This window comes from Diceros bicornis, chromosome 24 (genome assembly GCF_020826845.1).
Source record: "Diceros bicornis minor isolate mBicDic1 chromosome 24, mDicBic1.mat.cur, whole genome shotgun sequence".
Classification (NCBI taxonomy): Eukaryota; Metazoa; Chordata; class Mammalia; order Perissodactyla; family Rhinocerotidae; genus Diceros; species Diceros bicornis.
Window position 1 is genome coordinate 25,938,479 of NC_080763.1, and position 14,480 is coordinate 25,952,958.

The 14,480-nt window shown below is 47.6% G+C and overlaps 1 protein-coding gene across 1 annotated transcript in view; it reads left to right on the top strand.

The window, feature by feature from the left end:
• Positions 1 to 3,231: 3,231 nt before the first annotated feature.
• Positions 3,232 to 14,480, top strand: part of NRXN3 (neurexin 3) — a 1,476,736-nt gene continuing 1,465,487 nt past the window's right edge. The window contains 1 exon segment of the mRNA XM_058567468.1: positions 3,232 to 3,951. Within this exon segment, the coding sequence (XP_058423451.1) occupies positions 3,240 to 3,951 (712 nt within the window). The 5' untranslated portion in view covers positions 3,232 to 3,239.

The following is a 14,480-nucleotide window of genomic DNA, read 5'->3' on the forward strand; positions in this document are numbered from 1 at the left end:
TGATGCCAGGCATGGGACACCCCTTTGGAGAGGCTTGTTCTTTCTGCTCATGCCTGCCTTACTCCCTCTTTTCTTGCTCCCCCTCCTCTAAATCAAATACATGCCTGGAGGGAGCAGCCGTCCTCTGAGCCCATTCTCCAAAAGTGGCTCCTATTCAACAATTTGATTTAAGGAAATATGTAGACGTGGCAGTGGTTGAGACCAGAAGGAGCCTTCTTGTCAGGACAAGGGTTTCCCCTCTCTTCTGGGATGTTGCCGTTTCCTTGGTTGGCTTATCTTACCTTATACAATGGTCACATTCTTAGAAACTGGGTCATGTCTCATCATCTAGCCTCCTGATATCCACTTCTGGCTCAGGTCTTCCACTCACTTCCACTTCTTCAAACGTCCCAGCCTGCTCCAGCCTCAAGGCCTTTGCACTGACTATTACTTCTGGAACCTTCTTCCCAGATATTTACGTGGCTAATTCTCTCACAGTCAGCCCTGGTGGTCCAGTGGTTAAGATTTGGTGCTCTCACCCCTGCAGACCAGGTTCGTTTTCCTTGTAAAGGAACCACATCATCCATCTGCTGGTTGTTATACTGTGGTGGCTGCATGTTGCTGTGATGCTGAAAGCTATGCCACTGGTATTTCAAATACCAACAGGGTCACCCATGGTGGACAGGTTTCAGCAGAGCTTCCAGACTAAGACAGACTAGGAAGAAAGAGCTGGTCAGCCACTTCTGAAAAAATTGGCCATGAAAACCCTTTGAATAGCAGCAGAGCATCGTCTGATATAGCACTGGAGGATGAGAGGATGGCACAAAAAGACCGGGCAGGGTTCCACTCTGTACACGAGGGTGCTAGGAGTCGGAATTGAGGCGATGGCACCAGCAACAACAAAAAATTTCCTTACTCTCTTTCAAGTCTTTCTTTAAATCTCGCCTTCCCAAAGGCTCTGATCTGTGGTGTTTGCCTATTTCCATGGTGTAAATACTCCTAGCATAGTTGATTTCATGCTACCAAAGTGACATTGACCAGCTCAAAAATTTCTGAAATTTTAACAGTCACTTGCAAGAATGTATGAGTTGGCACCTCCGCACGACTGTGTCCATGTTCTAGTTAAGCATCCCTTGCCCACTGGAGGTGCCCATGCTACACTTTGGGAAACACTGCATGGACAAAACCTTTTACAGAACAAATGCTTTCCTTATGACGAATTGGGGTTGTTCGTTCGGTGGGAATAGGTGTTTGTTCCTGGTTAAGGAACAACATTTTCCTCTTCAAAGCAGGGGTAATAACTAGCCTTGCTAATGGAGTCATCACAAAAATAGTGGGCAGTAATGGTCTGACAGAGACCATGGTGAGTTGTCAAATATGCCAGTTAATAAGCAGCAAATTGCACAGCTCTTGGAAATTGTAGTCATTGCTCTTATGTGAATAGAGAAGTCTCCACTTGGCGAGGTGGGCCAGCGTCTCCCTTCAGAAACCAGATCACCCACTTGACTGGGTGCTGGTGCATTTCCAACTGGTATAAAATACATGTAATATGCTCTACGTCTGTGGCATCCCTCAACCATTCATTTGTTGTCCATTCTGCAGTTTTCATAATTTTTAAAAAAGTATTTGTGTTTTTATCTACTGCCCCCACTCCACAGACATACACGCACTCACACATACACAGACACACATCAACAACCCCTCTTCCCATCCCTTCCTATCTGGAAATAAGAAAGGAAGGAATCTGATATTTATTGATCACCTACTACGTACATAGCCTCATTCTAGGATCTTCCCATACATGATCTCATTTAATCCTCTCTCCAACCTTAGAAAGATGCTATTTTCCTCTGCTTTACCAACGAGGTAATAGAAGCTCATATAGGTTAAGAAATTTGCTCACTGTTCCACATACCAAAACTAGGATTCAAACTCAGTCTTTTTTTTTTAAGCCTCAAAGCACATATTTCTTTCTGTAAGACCTTTTCACCAACATTTAGTAAGAGACGAGTGTTGTTTTGCTCATTACTTACCTTCTAATTTATTTTCACTGATTTTTATAAATATTTCTTTCAAAAATTTAAAAGTGGGAGTCTGTCTTAGGCTGCCTACACCCAAGCATTGAATTGTCAAATTGAAAAGGAGAAATCTAAAAAAAAAAAAAAAAATCAATGTCATTTTCATGTCTTTTAATAGGTAAGTAAGTTAAAATGACGTGTGTGTATTTGAGTGCATAAAATGTTAGCACTTAAAAAGAAATTTTGGCTACATAACCCTGTGAGATGAATATTGTAAAAATGTGCTGGCATAGCTTTGGGGTTTTATACTATATTTGCATAGGGAAAAAGCATTAGGAGCTGAGCTTGGGGTCCTACAGTGGCTCTGGAATAACCTAGGCAGTGTCTCCTGTTTGAAGCACCAAGCGCTCTGGGAATCACTAGAATAGCCTAGCTCACAGTCAGCACTCCATCAGTGTTTGTGAAATAGGATGCAATATTTTCCTGACATGTGGCCCTAACCTTCCTCTCCTTCTCTCTTTTCTTCGCCCTCACCCTTCCCGCAGGTCTTCTCTCTGGAGTCCTGGGAGGAAGGTTATGGGCAGGACTGCCTCTGGCTGGCACCATGAAGCCTGAGTCTGCTTCCACTCTGCCCTGGGCCCTGCTCTGCCTGAGCACTCAGCTTCCGGCTGCCCCCCTCCCAGCGGCCCCCTGTTGCTAGGAGGTAGACCTTCAGGACTGGTCCTTGGCCTGTTTCTACCTTTCACCTGGTTCACCTCACCGCTCACTGCTCCTCCATCGCGGCATCCCCGAGCCCTGCCCTCTCCCCAGCCTCCCTGGCTGGGGCATTTGGGGGTCCCTTGGGAGGAGCACATTGCTGAAGGCTCCCAGCGCCACGCACCCTCTCCTCCACGAATCAAGGCCTCCGGATCCTCATGGATAGCTGAGATCTTTTCTTGGAGAAAGACACTTTGCTCCTCACTCCAGGCCCTCACTTCCCCACCTGATCTTCCTCCTCTTCTGCTGCCCGGTCTTCTCCCTCTGCCTCTTGATTGAATTCTTCCTCGTGTGTCCACTGGGGCTGTCTTGTTCATTTTCCTCTTCCTCACCCTCTCGATATTTGTGTGTTTGCCTCCTTCCTCTCGTGTGCTCTCTGTGTCCCCACCTGTCTCCTCTTCCTCTCTCCCTTCTGCTGCAAAGGGGGATCGTCCCCTGAGGGCTGTTCCCTTCCTGTCTACTCCTCCGGGATCCGTCCCGGCAGCCATGATGAGCTACACCATGCACTCGGTTTTCTTCACTCTGAAGGTGAGCATCCTGCTGGGGTCTCTGCTGGGGCTCTGCCTGGGCCTGGAGTTCATGGGCCTCCCCAACCAGTGGGCCCGCTACCTCCGCTGGGATGCCAGCACACGCAGCGACCTCAGTTTCCAGTTCAAGACCAACGTCTCCACGGGGCTGCTCCTCTACCTGGATGATGGCGGCGTCTGTGACTTCCTCTGTCTCTCCCTGGTGGATGGCCGTGTGCAGCTCCGCTTTAGCATGGACTGTGCCGAGACCCACGTGCTGTCTAACAAACAGGTGAACGACAGCAGCTGGCACTTCCTCATGGTGAGCCGCGACCGCCTGCGTACGGTGCTGGTGCTTGATGGCGAGGGCCAGTCCGGGGAGCTGCAGCCCCAGCGGCCCTACATGGATGTGGTCAGTGATTTGTTCCTCGGCGGAGTCCCCACGGACATCCGACCTTCTGCCCTGACCCTCGACGGAGTACAGGCCATGCCTGGCTTCAAGGGATTAATCCTGGATCTCAAGTATGGCAACTCAGAGCCTCAGCTTCTGGGGAGCCAGGGCGTCCAGTTGGATGCTGAGGGACCCTGCGGTGAGGGTCCCTGCGAAAATGGTGGAATCTGCTTTCTCCTGGATGGCCACCCCACCTGTGACTGTTCTACCACTGGCTATGGTGGCAAGCTCTGCTCAGAAGGTAAGGCCCTCTTCCCTATCCCTCTATTGCTAGAGACCCACCTCCTGGGTTGGGTGAGGGCTAAGACCCCTGATAGAAACCAGCTCCATCATTGAAGTGTACCGTTAGCTGCATGTTAGATAACTGGGTCCCTTTCCCTGAGGAGGTGGTGGAAATCCTTTGCTTGCTCTCAATGGAAAATCCATCAGATCTCAGCAGGAAGAGAATCCTGCCTACTCAACCATGAGCTCCTTACTCAAATGTTTGGCTGTACTCAAAGGGCTAGGTGGAGTAGATGGCAGAATCTGCCCCCACCCACTGCCTTCTACCGTAGCACAGCTTAGCAGGATCAGCACAGGGCAAGAAATCAGATAGAAATGGGCAAAGTGGCTATCTCTGTCCCTCCTGATCCCTTGAGAATTGGACCTTTGGGGATAGATGGGAAACTCTCCATCACTTCCTCTTTATAATCCCCAACATAAGGAATGCTTGTGCAAAGAAGAATGAGGGTGGATAGATTGTAGGTCCATGCTTGGCCCCTCTGTAAACCCAGCCCTGCAGCTGTTCCCCTCCTTCCACAGTCCCATGGTCTTCTGGGAGGCGTCTAGAGGGTGGACGAGGCATCTGGGAATGGGCCTTCTCATGTCCTTGTTCTAGCACTAGGATTTTTCATATGAAGTTCCTCTTTCCTGTCCTCTCCTCTCCATGTACTGAGAATGGTACAGGAAGGCACAGAGACTGACAGGAGCCTCGTCTAGCCAAGCCCCCGAGGGAGCAGGCAACACTCAGCATAGCCTTGGAGAACCTCCCAAGTTCAACTCCAACTTCCCAGGGAGAGGGAAGGAGGGACCCTAGGGCTTAGGCTGTCCTCACCTTATTCACCAAATTCTGACGGTTTGGGATTAGATCTGAAAGAAGTGGCCCAGACTATACTTTGAAAAATACTTAAAATCCAGATTCCTGGACTCCCGGGCTTCCTAAAGGCCTAGATTCAGTAGGAGGAACCATTGAAGTGACCAAGTGTGTGAGAACTGGCATTACGGGTATGTGTGCTGGGAGGTTGGGATGAGGATGAGGAAGAGGCAAGGAAGTTACATTCCCTCCTATCCTTTTTGAGGTAAGCCCTGGTTTCTTTTAGAGATGTTTGTGCTGCCATCCCATGCTGGTCTCTTCATGGAGGTGGTGGGAATGGTATGGGCACAATAGTGGTTCTCAGCCTTGGCTGCACATTAGGCTCCCCTGGGGGAATTAAAATACTATCAGACCACACCCCCAGACCAATTCAATCAGAATCTCTGGGGGTGGGGTCCAAGCATCTGTATAGTTTAAAGCTCCCCAGATGATTCCATTGTGCAGCCAAGATTGAGAACCAACAGGTAGAGGGAGGTCAGGTAGGTGGGGCCAGGTAAATGTCTTAGCACCGACTCCCAGGATCTCTTCATTCAGGTGAGGCCCCACTGCCTTGAGATTTGTAATTCCAAATAGTATCTGCAGGTGTTCCTCAAAATTTCCCAGAACAGCCCATCCCCTAAAGCAGGTTGTAGTTGACGTAAAGGTTAGCTACTAGGAGCTGTTTAAAAAAAGTTTTTTTTAAATCAAAACAAAGTTTATTTCACAGGTGATACCTGCTGGAGACTAGGACACTTTGGGGTCTTGTTGGAGGCCTCCTTGCAAGTCACGTACGGGCTACTGGGTTGGGATGGCATCTCCCTTCCTGTAGGTGGGCTGCAGGAGAGCGCGATGCCAGACATGCATGTTGTCCTTTTCTGGTTTCTATTTTTCCCCACTGAACCCATTGGAAAAAGGGATGGGGAAGCGAGGCAGAGGCCACCCCAACCAACAAAGCCACTTTGGAAGTGTGGTTTGAAATGCCACTCACCAGCAGGTGCTTTCTGGAGCTGACTGCTGTTCCAATGCTTCTTGGCTTTGGAGAAAGTTCTGCCTGAAGACGCTGACATGATCACTTGTTTTCTCATTTGCCCAAAGGATCTGTTCTGTTCTCAGAACTTGCATTGAAATCTGGCATTCTTCCTTTCGAGGGACCAGGGTGTTTGCAAGTGTGTTGTTAACTTGCTGATTATTTCTGATTGCATTTTTTGTGTTTAAAAAGAACTCATTTCCTCTGGGCAGGTCTGGATCAGCACTTTTCGGCAGGAAGAATCTCTATACTGTCTGTGTATACAATTTGTCTTTTCTCTCCTTTTTTTTTTTTTGGTTGTGTTTTGTGTTTTGTGTGTGTGTTTCAGGTCGCCAGCAGAATTTCTTTGGAGCAGATTATAGATGGTCAATGTTTTTTAATAATTAAATGCAATATGTATATTTTAATAATAATTCTTTCTACAGGGTTCAAATCACCTCATGGTGAGGGATTGATACCTCTATCTGTAGAAGGCAAACACACAGCATAGCTCATTTATTCTCCTCATGAGTAAATAGAGTAAATAAGCTCTGTAGTAACAGTGACACCTGGTTGGATGGGAACAGAGCAGCGCAAAGGCTGAGGTGAGGGTGGATGTTCGGGGAGGTCTCAGAATTTACCATTGGTAACTTGGAGCCTATTGATCCTGGTAATTGTCATCATGTCTACTCAATCACAAAAATGCATCGCAGGCTTTTAGAAAATGTATATTCTCTCCACACATAGTTAATTTTTAGAAAGTAAGCAGGAAAAACTCACCTGTAAAATAATAGGGGGGAAAACATCACAGCAGCTGCTAAGTGTCAAGCAGATCCACATAAAACAAGATAAACAGCTTAAACAAATGCCTACCCATTTTCCTAAAGATAATGTGGTGAAGTGGGTAGTGAGGAGGCATCCATTCCCTCCTCCCTCCCCCGCTTTAAATTGCACATGTAAACGAAGGGAATTATTCACAGCAGTTGGTCCTGTGTACCAGGCATCTGATTGTCCCAATTTGCAGGATGGGCCCTGTCACTTGGCTGTGTGAGGGCTTGCACATGGTGTGGAAGATCCATTTTGTACTTCATGCTTTAGCAGTTCAAGAGCAGGAAGAGCTGGGAAGGCTCCTGCAGCTTCAGATGGATGTGGTCAGGGTCTGTTAGAAGCACTCTCTACAGTCCATTAGCTTCTAGCATGCTGGTGGTGTTGATGTTTGCTTGGCCTGTCTGACTTCCCATGCTTTGGTGGCTCCAAAATGTCTCCATGCTGCACTCCAGGAAGAATGCACAGATGGGCCCATCTCTTATGTGCTTTGGGCTATTTTGATACCCCGGTGGGTATCATCTCTAGGTAAGACCCAGAAGACACCAGAGATAGTTGCTATGGGAGAGCTGGGCCTAGGGGTAAGAGTTATGTATGTAGTATCTTCTCTTTCATGGGGTGAAAGGCTAGTAGCTCTGGCTGCAGACTGAACTCCGCACAACCTACATGGGAGAACTTCATCTCAAGACTTCCAGCCCAATTAATGGTCACATTGAACATTCTGGCACATGATGGAGGGAGAAGAGGTCCCAGATTTTTACTTCTAGGTGTGGTGTTTATAAATAAAATGTTTTGGTGCTCAACTTCAGACTTGTTCATGTTGACATTTAATCTTGATTTTTCAATCATAGTCTTCAAGGACAGAAGAAGTGCAGATAATTCAAAATGATTTTACAGTTATGCATATCTGGTTTGGAATATAGTCAAGCTACAGCACAGCATATCCACCTGGCTTTCTGTTAAGCCCAGTCTGTCCTGCTATGGGCAGCCTTAAGCTCACTGGGCAGTGAGGAGGTGTCCTGAGCTCCCTCTAGAGAGCAGTCCCCTCATGGGTCATTGAGAGTTTGTCATTACCTTGAAACGAGTTTAAACTTGATTGTTTATTTTTAAACCATTCTTAGTTATGAATGTGCACGTACTGAATATCTTAATAATCTTATGATCATAGGGAAGAATTGATTGTCTCTCAAGGTGTATAAATTTCAGTACAGTCTCCCTGAAGAGTTCATTTAGGATGAAGTCAGCCTGTTGCAGGTGGGGTGGGGCCAGGGAAAGATGGAGAAGTCTTCATAGATTGATCTCTACTCCCAAATCTCATTACATGAGATCTCCTACCTATGTCACATATCATTTGTGTCCACGTTTTTAGGTTAATTTAGTGAAGAGGCATCAGGTACTATTCAGTCGGCAAAAAAAAGAAAGTTGGTCTGTTGTCTGCTGTCTTTTCCTGCTGACTTGGGCAGGTGCCCAGACTGGAAGCTGCTTGTCTTGAGTCTCAGGTCTTGGGATCCTACAGTGAAGTACAGTGTTGGGTGTTGGTGACAGAGGCCAGAGCCTGATTACAAGCACACTGTTGTGTGGTGCCCACTAGCCTCCTGTTCCCCATCCCTCTTGCTGGCGAAAGCTGACATCCTACTCAGGTGGATTTGATTGATGGTTCAACACATCTGTGTGGCCTTGGGATGCCTTCCTGAAAGTGAATTTCAATTACTTTTCTTTTTATTGAGAATTCTGTGACTCTTCCCCCATATCTCAAAGCCAGAACTAGGATGGAACTAGGACTCCAAGAGGAGGTGCTTACTCCTGAGAATTTACCAAGGGCCAAAGATATTGGATGCTGTAGTTAATTACCAGTGATTCCCCAACTGGATCCTTCTGTTTTGGGCACTTGTGTAAAAGCACAATCAACTCCCATCCCCTTCCCCAGTGTGCATCCTGCTGGAATTGTAACTGTGGCTTTGTTCCTGGTCTGGGTCAACCCCTGAATGGGGCTGCAAGGGAGTGATGAGTAATCTGAGAGTAAAGGTTAACTCCTTGCAGAATCCCTCTCCCTGGTATTGAGACCCTAGCACAGAAGCAAGGCCTTAAAACGTGCGCAGAGGAGGACCCCTGCTTCTGAGACTTGATTCCCCGCCAGGGTACCACCAGCCCTGCTCTCCATCAGCCTAGCCAGCCAGCCAGCAGGGGCTGTCGCTAAACGGAGCCTGAATAGGGGTCTGATTGCTCCTTTTTCCTCCTCTCCTCCTGATTACCAAGTGAGATTTCCTGGGTATGCTGTATGCTAAATGGCAGAGCAGCCGCCTGCCACTTGCTCCAATTATCCCTCTTTTAACTGCCGAGGGAAGAGCAATTCTACCCCCCCCATAGCATCTCTGCCTCCTTTAAAGAAATAAGACCCTTCTTCCTTGTTCCCCATTCCGTGGAGTGGGAGCAGCCTTCTCCCTTCGCAGAGCCTGCATGCCAGCTGCAGGCTGCAAAGGGGGTGGGCCTTGAGTAATGCTTTGGTCCAAATTCAGCAGGGTTGGGGGTCATGCAGGCATTTTGCCAGGAGCCTTGAGTGGCAAGTGAACTTGCATTTGCATTTGGTAATGAGACACCACAGGCCCAGCGCTGGGGGCTAATTATCTTCAAGTCCCCTATCTCCCTTTGCAGGCTGCCCCAGAAAGATGGTTTCCAGTTCCTGGGGCAACTGCCCGTCAGCTGGGTCCTCTCCCTCCTTCACGGGACAGAAGAGGTGGGGTGTGGGCTGAGCTTGGGGGATGGGACTATCGTGCCCTCCCTGACAACTCCTGTTGCCTTGCTGCCAAGGGTCCCGCAGTGCGAGACCAGAGCAGGGAGGCCCCAGAGGTGGAACTAGAGTGAGAGAGGCTTTGGGGCAGGGCTCTGAAGGTCAAGTTCCCTTCCTTGGACAAAAATAATAATGATGTTGTTGTTACTATTATTGAACACTACCATGTGCCTGACATCAGAAATGCTTTATATGCGTTGTCTCGTCTACTCCTCACAACGCTCCTATGTGATTGATATCATCAACTAGCCCATTTTACAGATGAGGGAACTGAGAAGCGAGAAATTTGGAGCTTGCACAAGGTTTAGTGTAGTGGTTAAGAGCATGGCTTCTGGAGTGAAAAAGATGTGGACTTAAATCTGGGCGTGTCCACTTACAAGTTGTGTGTCTTTGGAGAAGGTTTTGGAAGCTTCAGGATCCTCATAAATAATAATAATAATAATAGCAGCAGCTAACCATCAGAGAGCACTCTCTCCATGCCTGCGCTGTATTAACTGCTTTGCATGTATCAGCTCTTATAACCCTCACAACCACTCTTGACACACTATTATGATTCTCATTTTGTAGATAAGGGAGCTGAGGGACAAGAGGTTGAATAACTTATCCAGGGTCACACAGCTGATAAGAGGCAAAGGTGGGTTTGTATCTAGGCAGTCTGGCTTAAAAGCCCACATTCATAACCACTGTGCTATCCTTCCTTGCAGCAAAGCAGGGATAAGAAATCATACGTTATGGAGTTGTTGAGAGCATGGAATGAGATGAAATGTGTAAAGTCATCAGTGTCATCTCTGGGAAAGGTCAAGTTCTGACTCTGGGCAGCTGGTTTCCTGGTGCACATAAGAAGGAACTGTGCGTCAATTTGGTTTCACAGAAGGTTGGAAATCTTCCCTTTGAGTTACCCCCACCTCCGCCGTTTTCCTTCATCTGATTTGAGAGGTGGCAGAGATAAAAGGAGGGGTTTTCAGGAGGGTATAGAATCTAATTTCTTTGACATTTTGCCCCTGCCTAAGAGCATGGGGTCACTGACAATGGTTGCTTCCATTGGACCGTGTTTGGAGCTCTTTGTCTGCCAACTTATGGTGTTCTGGCCCCCGTAGCAACCCAATGAGGCAGGTAGGGCACGCCTTACCATCCCACTGAATAGGTGAGGAGACGGAGACCCAAGGTGCCATTGAACTTGTCATAGGGAGATGGTGTGAGGGCAAGCTTTGATGCTGCCCCTTTGGCGGGCGTCTCTGGGACCTGAGAGCCCAGGTTCCCAACATGGCATTTTATTTCCACTCCTGGGCTCCCTTCATTAACACAAATGGCCTGTGTCTCCATCATGAAATGGAGCATTGCCTCCCTGGATGCCAGAGATAAGCAAAATGTCAAACTCCTGGTGCAGGAGGTTATCAGCTTGGCCAGTCCCAGGAGGCTTACTCCTCCCAGTCAGAAAGAACATGAGAGAATGAAATGAATGAATCTGAGCGTTCAATTCCCACCCTCAAGACCCTCATTTGGCATGAAGTCCCTGGGATGGGACCCATGGGACCCGAGGCAGATGGAGCACAGCTACACCACATGGAGCATCGCCAGACAGCGTGACCTCTTCAGACTTACCTTTGGTTTCCAGGTACCGGGAAGTGCCCAGCACACCACCCAGGCTTGGCGGTAAAAGATGGAGCCCCTGGATTACTCTGTCAGACTCCTTCTTGCTCTCCTGCTGCCTTCTGACTCTCTGTGCAGATAACAAAACCAAACTCCCTTTCTCTGTGTTTATTCTTCTCTTTTCCTTTGTGTGTGCGAAGGAGGGGGATTATTACAGAGGTGGATTTACCACGAAACTAAACCTTTCATTTGTCCTCATTTGCATGGGCTCCTTCCAAGGCCCCATAACTAATTTTGTATTTGTAATTTTTTTTCTTAAGAAATCCCCAATATCATCAGCTGCCAGCCGCACCTCTGTGGATCCATCTCTGTTAAGAAGACTTGTTGCTGTCTCGTGACAGCAATGTCACTCTGGGTGTATGAGTGATTCCCTGATGACATACGACCCTTCATCACGGATGCATTTTCCTTCACTTCATAACCAACAGGGCAGGAAGAGCCATGGAGAGGGAGAGTGGGAGGATGAAGGACATATGAGAATGTTGTTTGGGAAGGCATAGTGGAAGGGGGAGACGCCTAGGATATCCAGTGGGTAAAGCGAGGAAGTGTTTAGAAATGTTTGCTGTAGATTTAGAGGAACAAGCTGATATTTAAACAGAGGGAGCACCCGGTCCCCCTCCTGGGATTTTCCCAGCTGAAGTTGGGATTTTCCGTTTGCCGCGGCTCACTGGGGGGCTGTGGTACAGGTGACAGGCTGTGGCTGACAGAGGAGAGGGACAAAGCGTGGCTCTGCAGGCCTGTCTCCGTGATCTATTTGAGAACTGACAGTGCCAGTGGGTTGTCATTACTGCTGTTGTTTTCCAGAAATCAATGTCTTTGGGTGACCTGTTTAAAAGCAATATGGGGCCCCCTTTAAAAGTGTCATCATCTGTATCTGCTCTCAAACCTCCACTGCTGGCCACAACGTTCCTAAATAACGCATTTTCCCAAGTTAAAAAAAATTTTTTTTTTTAAATACCTAGGAACCGGAACCACAATTTTTAAAAACAAATTGATCTCGGGGCTGGCCCGGTGGTGTACCAGTGAAGTTCGCGTGCTCTGCTTTGGCGGCCTGGAGTTTGCAGGTTCGGATCCCGGGTGCACACCGATGCACCGCTTATCAAGCCATGCTGTGGTGGCGTCCCATATAAAGTAGAGGAAGATGGGCATGGATGTTAGCCCAGGGCCGATCTTCCTCAGCAAAAAGAGGAGAGTTGGCAACGGATGTTAGCTCAGGGCTAATCTTCCTCACAAAAAAACCCAAAACAACAGCAAAAAACAACAAAAAAACCAAATTGATCTCGTCACTATCCAGCCAAACTACCCACATTTACTCTGTGATGAAACTTACTTTGCATGTGGTCTAGAAACTGTGAGACCTTTCAGCTCTTTCAAGGGGAAAACGCTGTGCTTTGTAAGGTATGCAAGCCCCTAAAGAGGTGCAGTTATGAAGGAAAGGCAGGGACATGAGCTGTAGGCAATGGGAAGCTCCAGGTTTAAGATGTGAAAGTCATTTAGGATCCTTTCGGTTTTACCTATGCTCTTATTTAAGTACGGTATCTCTGCAGTGAAGAAAATGATTCTGGGGAGGTTTTCCTTCTAGTTTCTCCATGAGACTCCACCTCTCTCCTGACGTTTTTGCTTCTAACCTGCTGGTCTGGTTCTCCTGAAATGGTTCTGTTGGCTTGTGTCAAGTCCTTCGAGAACATAGTCTCAATAGTCCTGTGGTGGTTGGCAACGTTAGGGCTGGTGTCTCCACTCTAGCAGGCAGTGCATTCCAGACAATACCATAACCCCTCCTCCAGGTATGATTGGAAATGTGTTGCCTGTAGCCCCTGGAGAGTAAAAAAAGTGCAATGAGAGAGTGTACAGCTTATTTACTGAAGAAGTTTCTTTCAAATAAAAACAAGTACCCCACTTGCAAAAAGGGGCAAGCAAGGCTGAAATCACTTATCTGTGATCCAAACAGTGGGCAAGGGCTGGCGAGGCTGGGAGGTCGCCAGACACCCACCATCTCTTCCTTCCTCCTCACTCTCAGGCTTATTTTCTCTTCGGAAGGGGTTCTGTCTCCAGCGTGGTTAGCCTTGGATGGCTAAGGAAATGGGGAAGAGTGGATTTGAAGAGTATTAAGCCTCTCACCCATGAGATTCCTGAAAAACTATGCATCACACAGTATATTTGCTGGTTCTAGGTCAGGAAAGACAAGGCTGGAGTTTAGGCTGAGGCAATGTGCTGTCAGGCCCTTCTTAATTTTAGGGAGATACACTGAAATTTGGGGGGACTGTGGTGCACAGGAGAACTCTCTTGTGAGGGTTGAAGTACAGATCCCATGACCCATGTAGAGGACAGTAAGACATTTATATTGTCTTCTAATCGTGGCTTTGCCCAGTGTGATGCACTGGAAACCAAGGCACATTGTGAAGAATCATGGGATAATAAGTTTGGAGGGGATTTTAAAGGTCATTGGGTCTAACTACTCATTTCCCATCCTCTTCTCCACTGTATAAGACATTCCTTCTCTTTCCCCTCCCCAAAACGCTCTATTAAACTGCAATGATGAGGGCTCAGCACTTTTTAAGGCAGCCTAATATATTTCTGATCACTGCTATCAGGGAGCTAGTCCTATGTCAGGCCAAACTCGGCTTCCTGGCCACTTCTTCACTGGTCCTCATTCAAATTAAAGCAATCTGACCTTTGCGGTGAGCCTTGTGGGTGAGGGGGATGGGTGGGTTATAACATTTCTGGATGATGCTTTGCAGGAATTAACCCACGTGTCAAGGTAAAATTCATAAGAGATTCTCCAATATAGCACTAGCAGTATACGCACGGCTGAGTAATTTAGAATTAACTGCTTGTGATTAATCTTAAACAATGTGGGAGGGAGTGATGTGGGAGGAGATTCTGATGTAAGCAGGTGACTCATACTCCAGTCATTTTGTTCCTGGGGAGCTTACACTCTGAAAGATTCACGGTTAGCCCCATCTCTGGCTCTATTATCTGTGCTTCATTTCATCTCCCTGAAATGTCCATCTTCCTCCATAGCCAGCTAGCTTTTCAGTATCTCTGAATTTCCAAGGAGCCCTCTGGAAATCTCTAATGGCTCAGCAATAAGATGAGAAGTTCTAGAATGCTATGGAGTAGAGGAAAATGGAATTGGATTGGACTTACTTGACAAGGCCATCCTGGCAGCCAAGGTCAGACACCCCAACAGACATCAGGATTTTGCTAAAAAGCCTAACAGGAAGCAGTATTGAGTAGCTGCTCCTGGAAACTCACCTTGGAAGCAAATGCCCTATCCGAAATCTTTCCTGCTCTACCAGGTTGCCCTGGGTATCCCGTGTTTTTTTGGCACTGTTGGGCAGAAGTCTCCTAGGAAGAGGGATTAGGCAGGGCTAGAAGACGTTGCTCCCA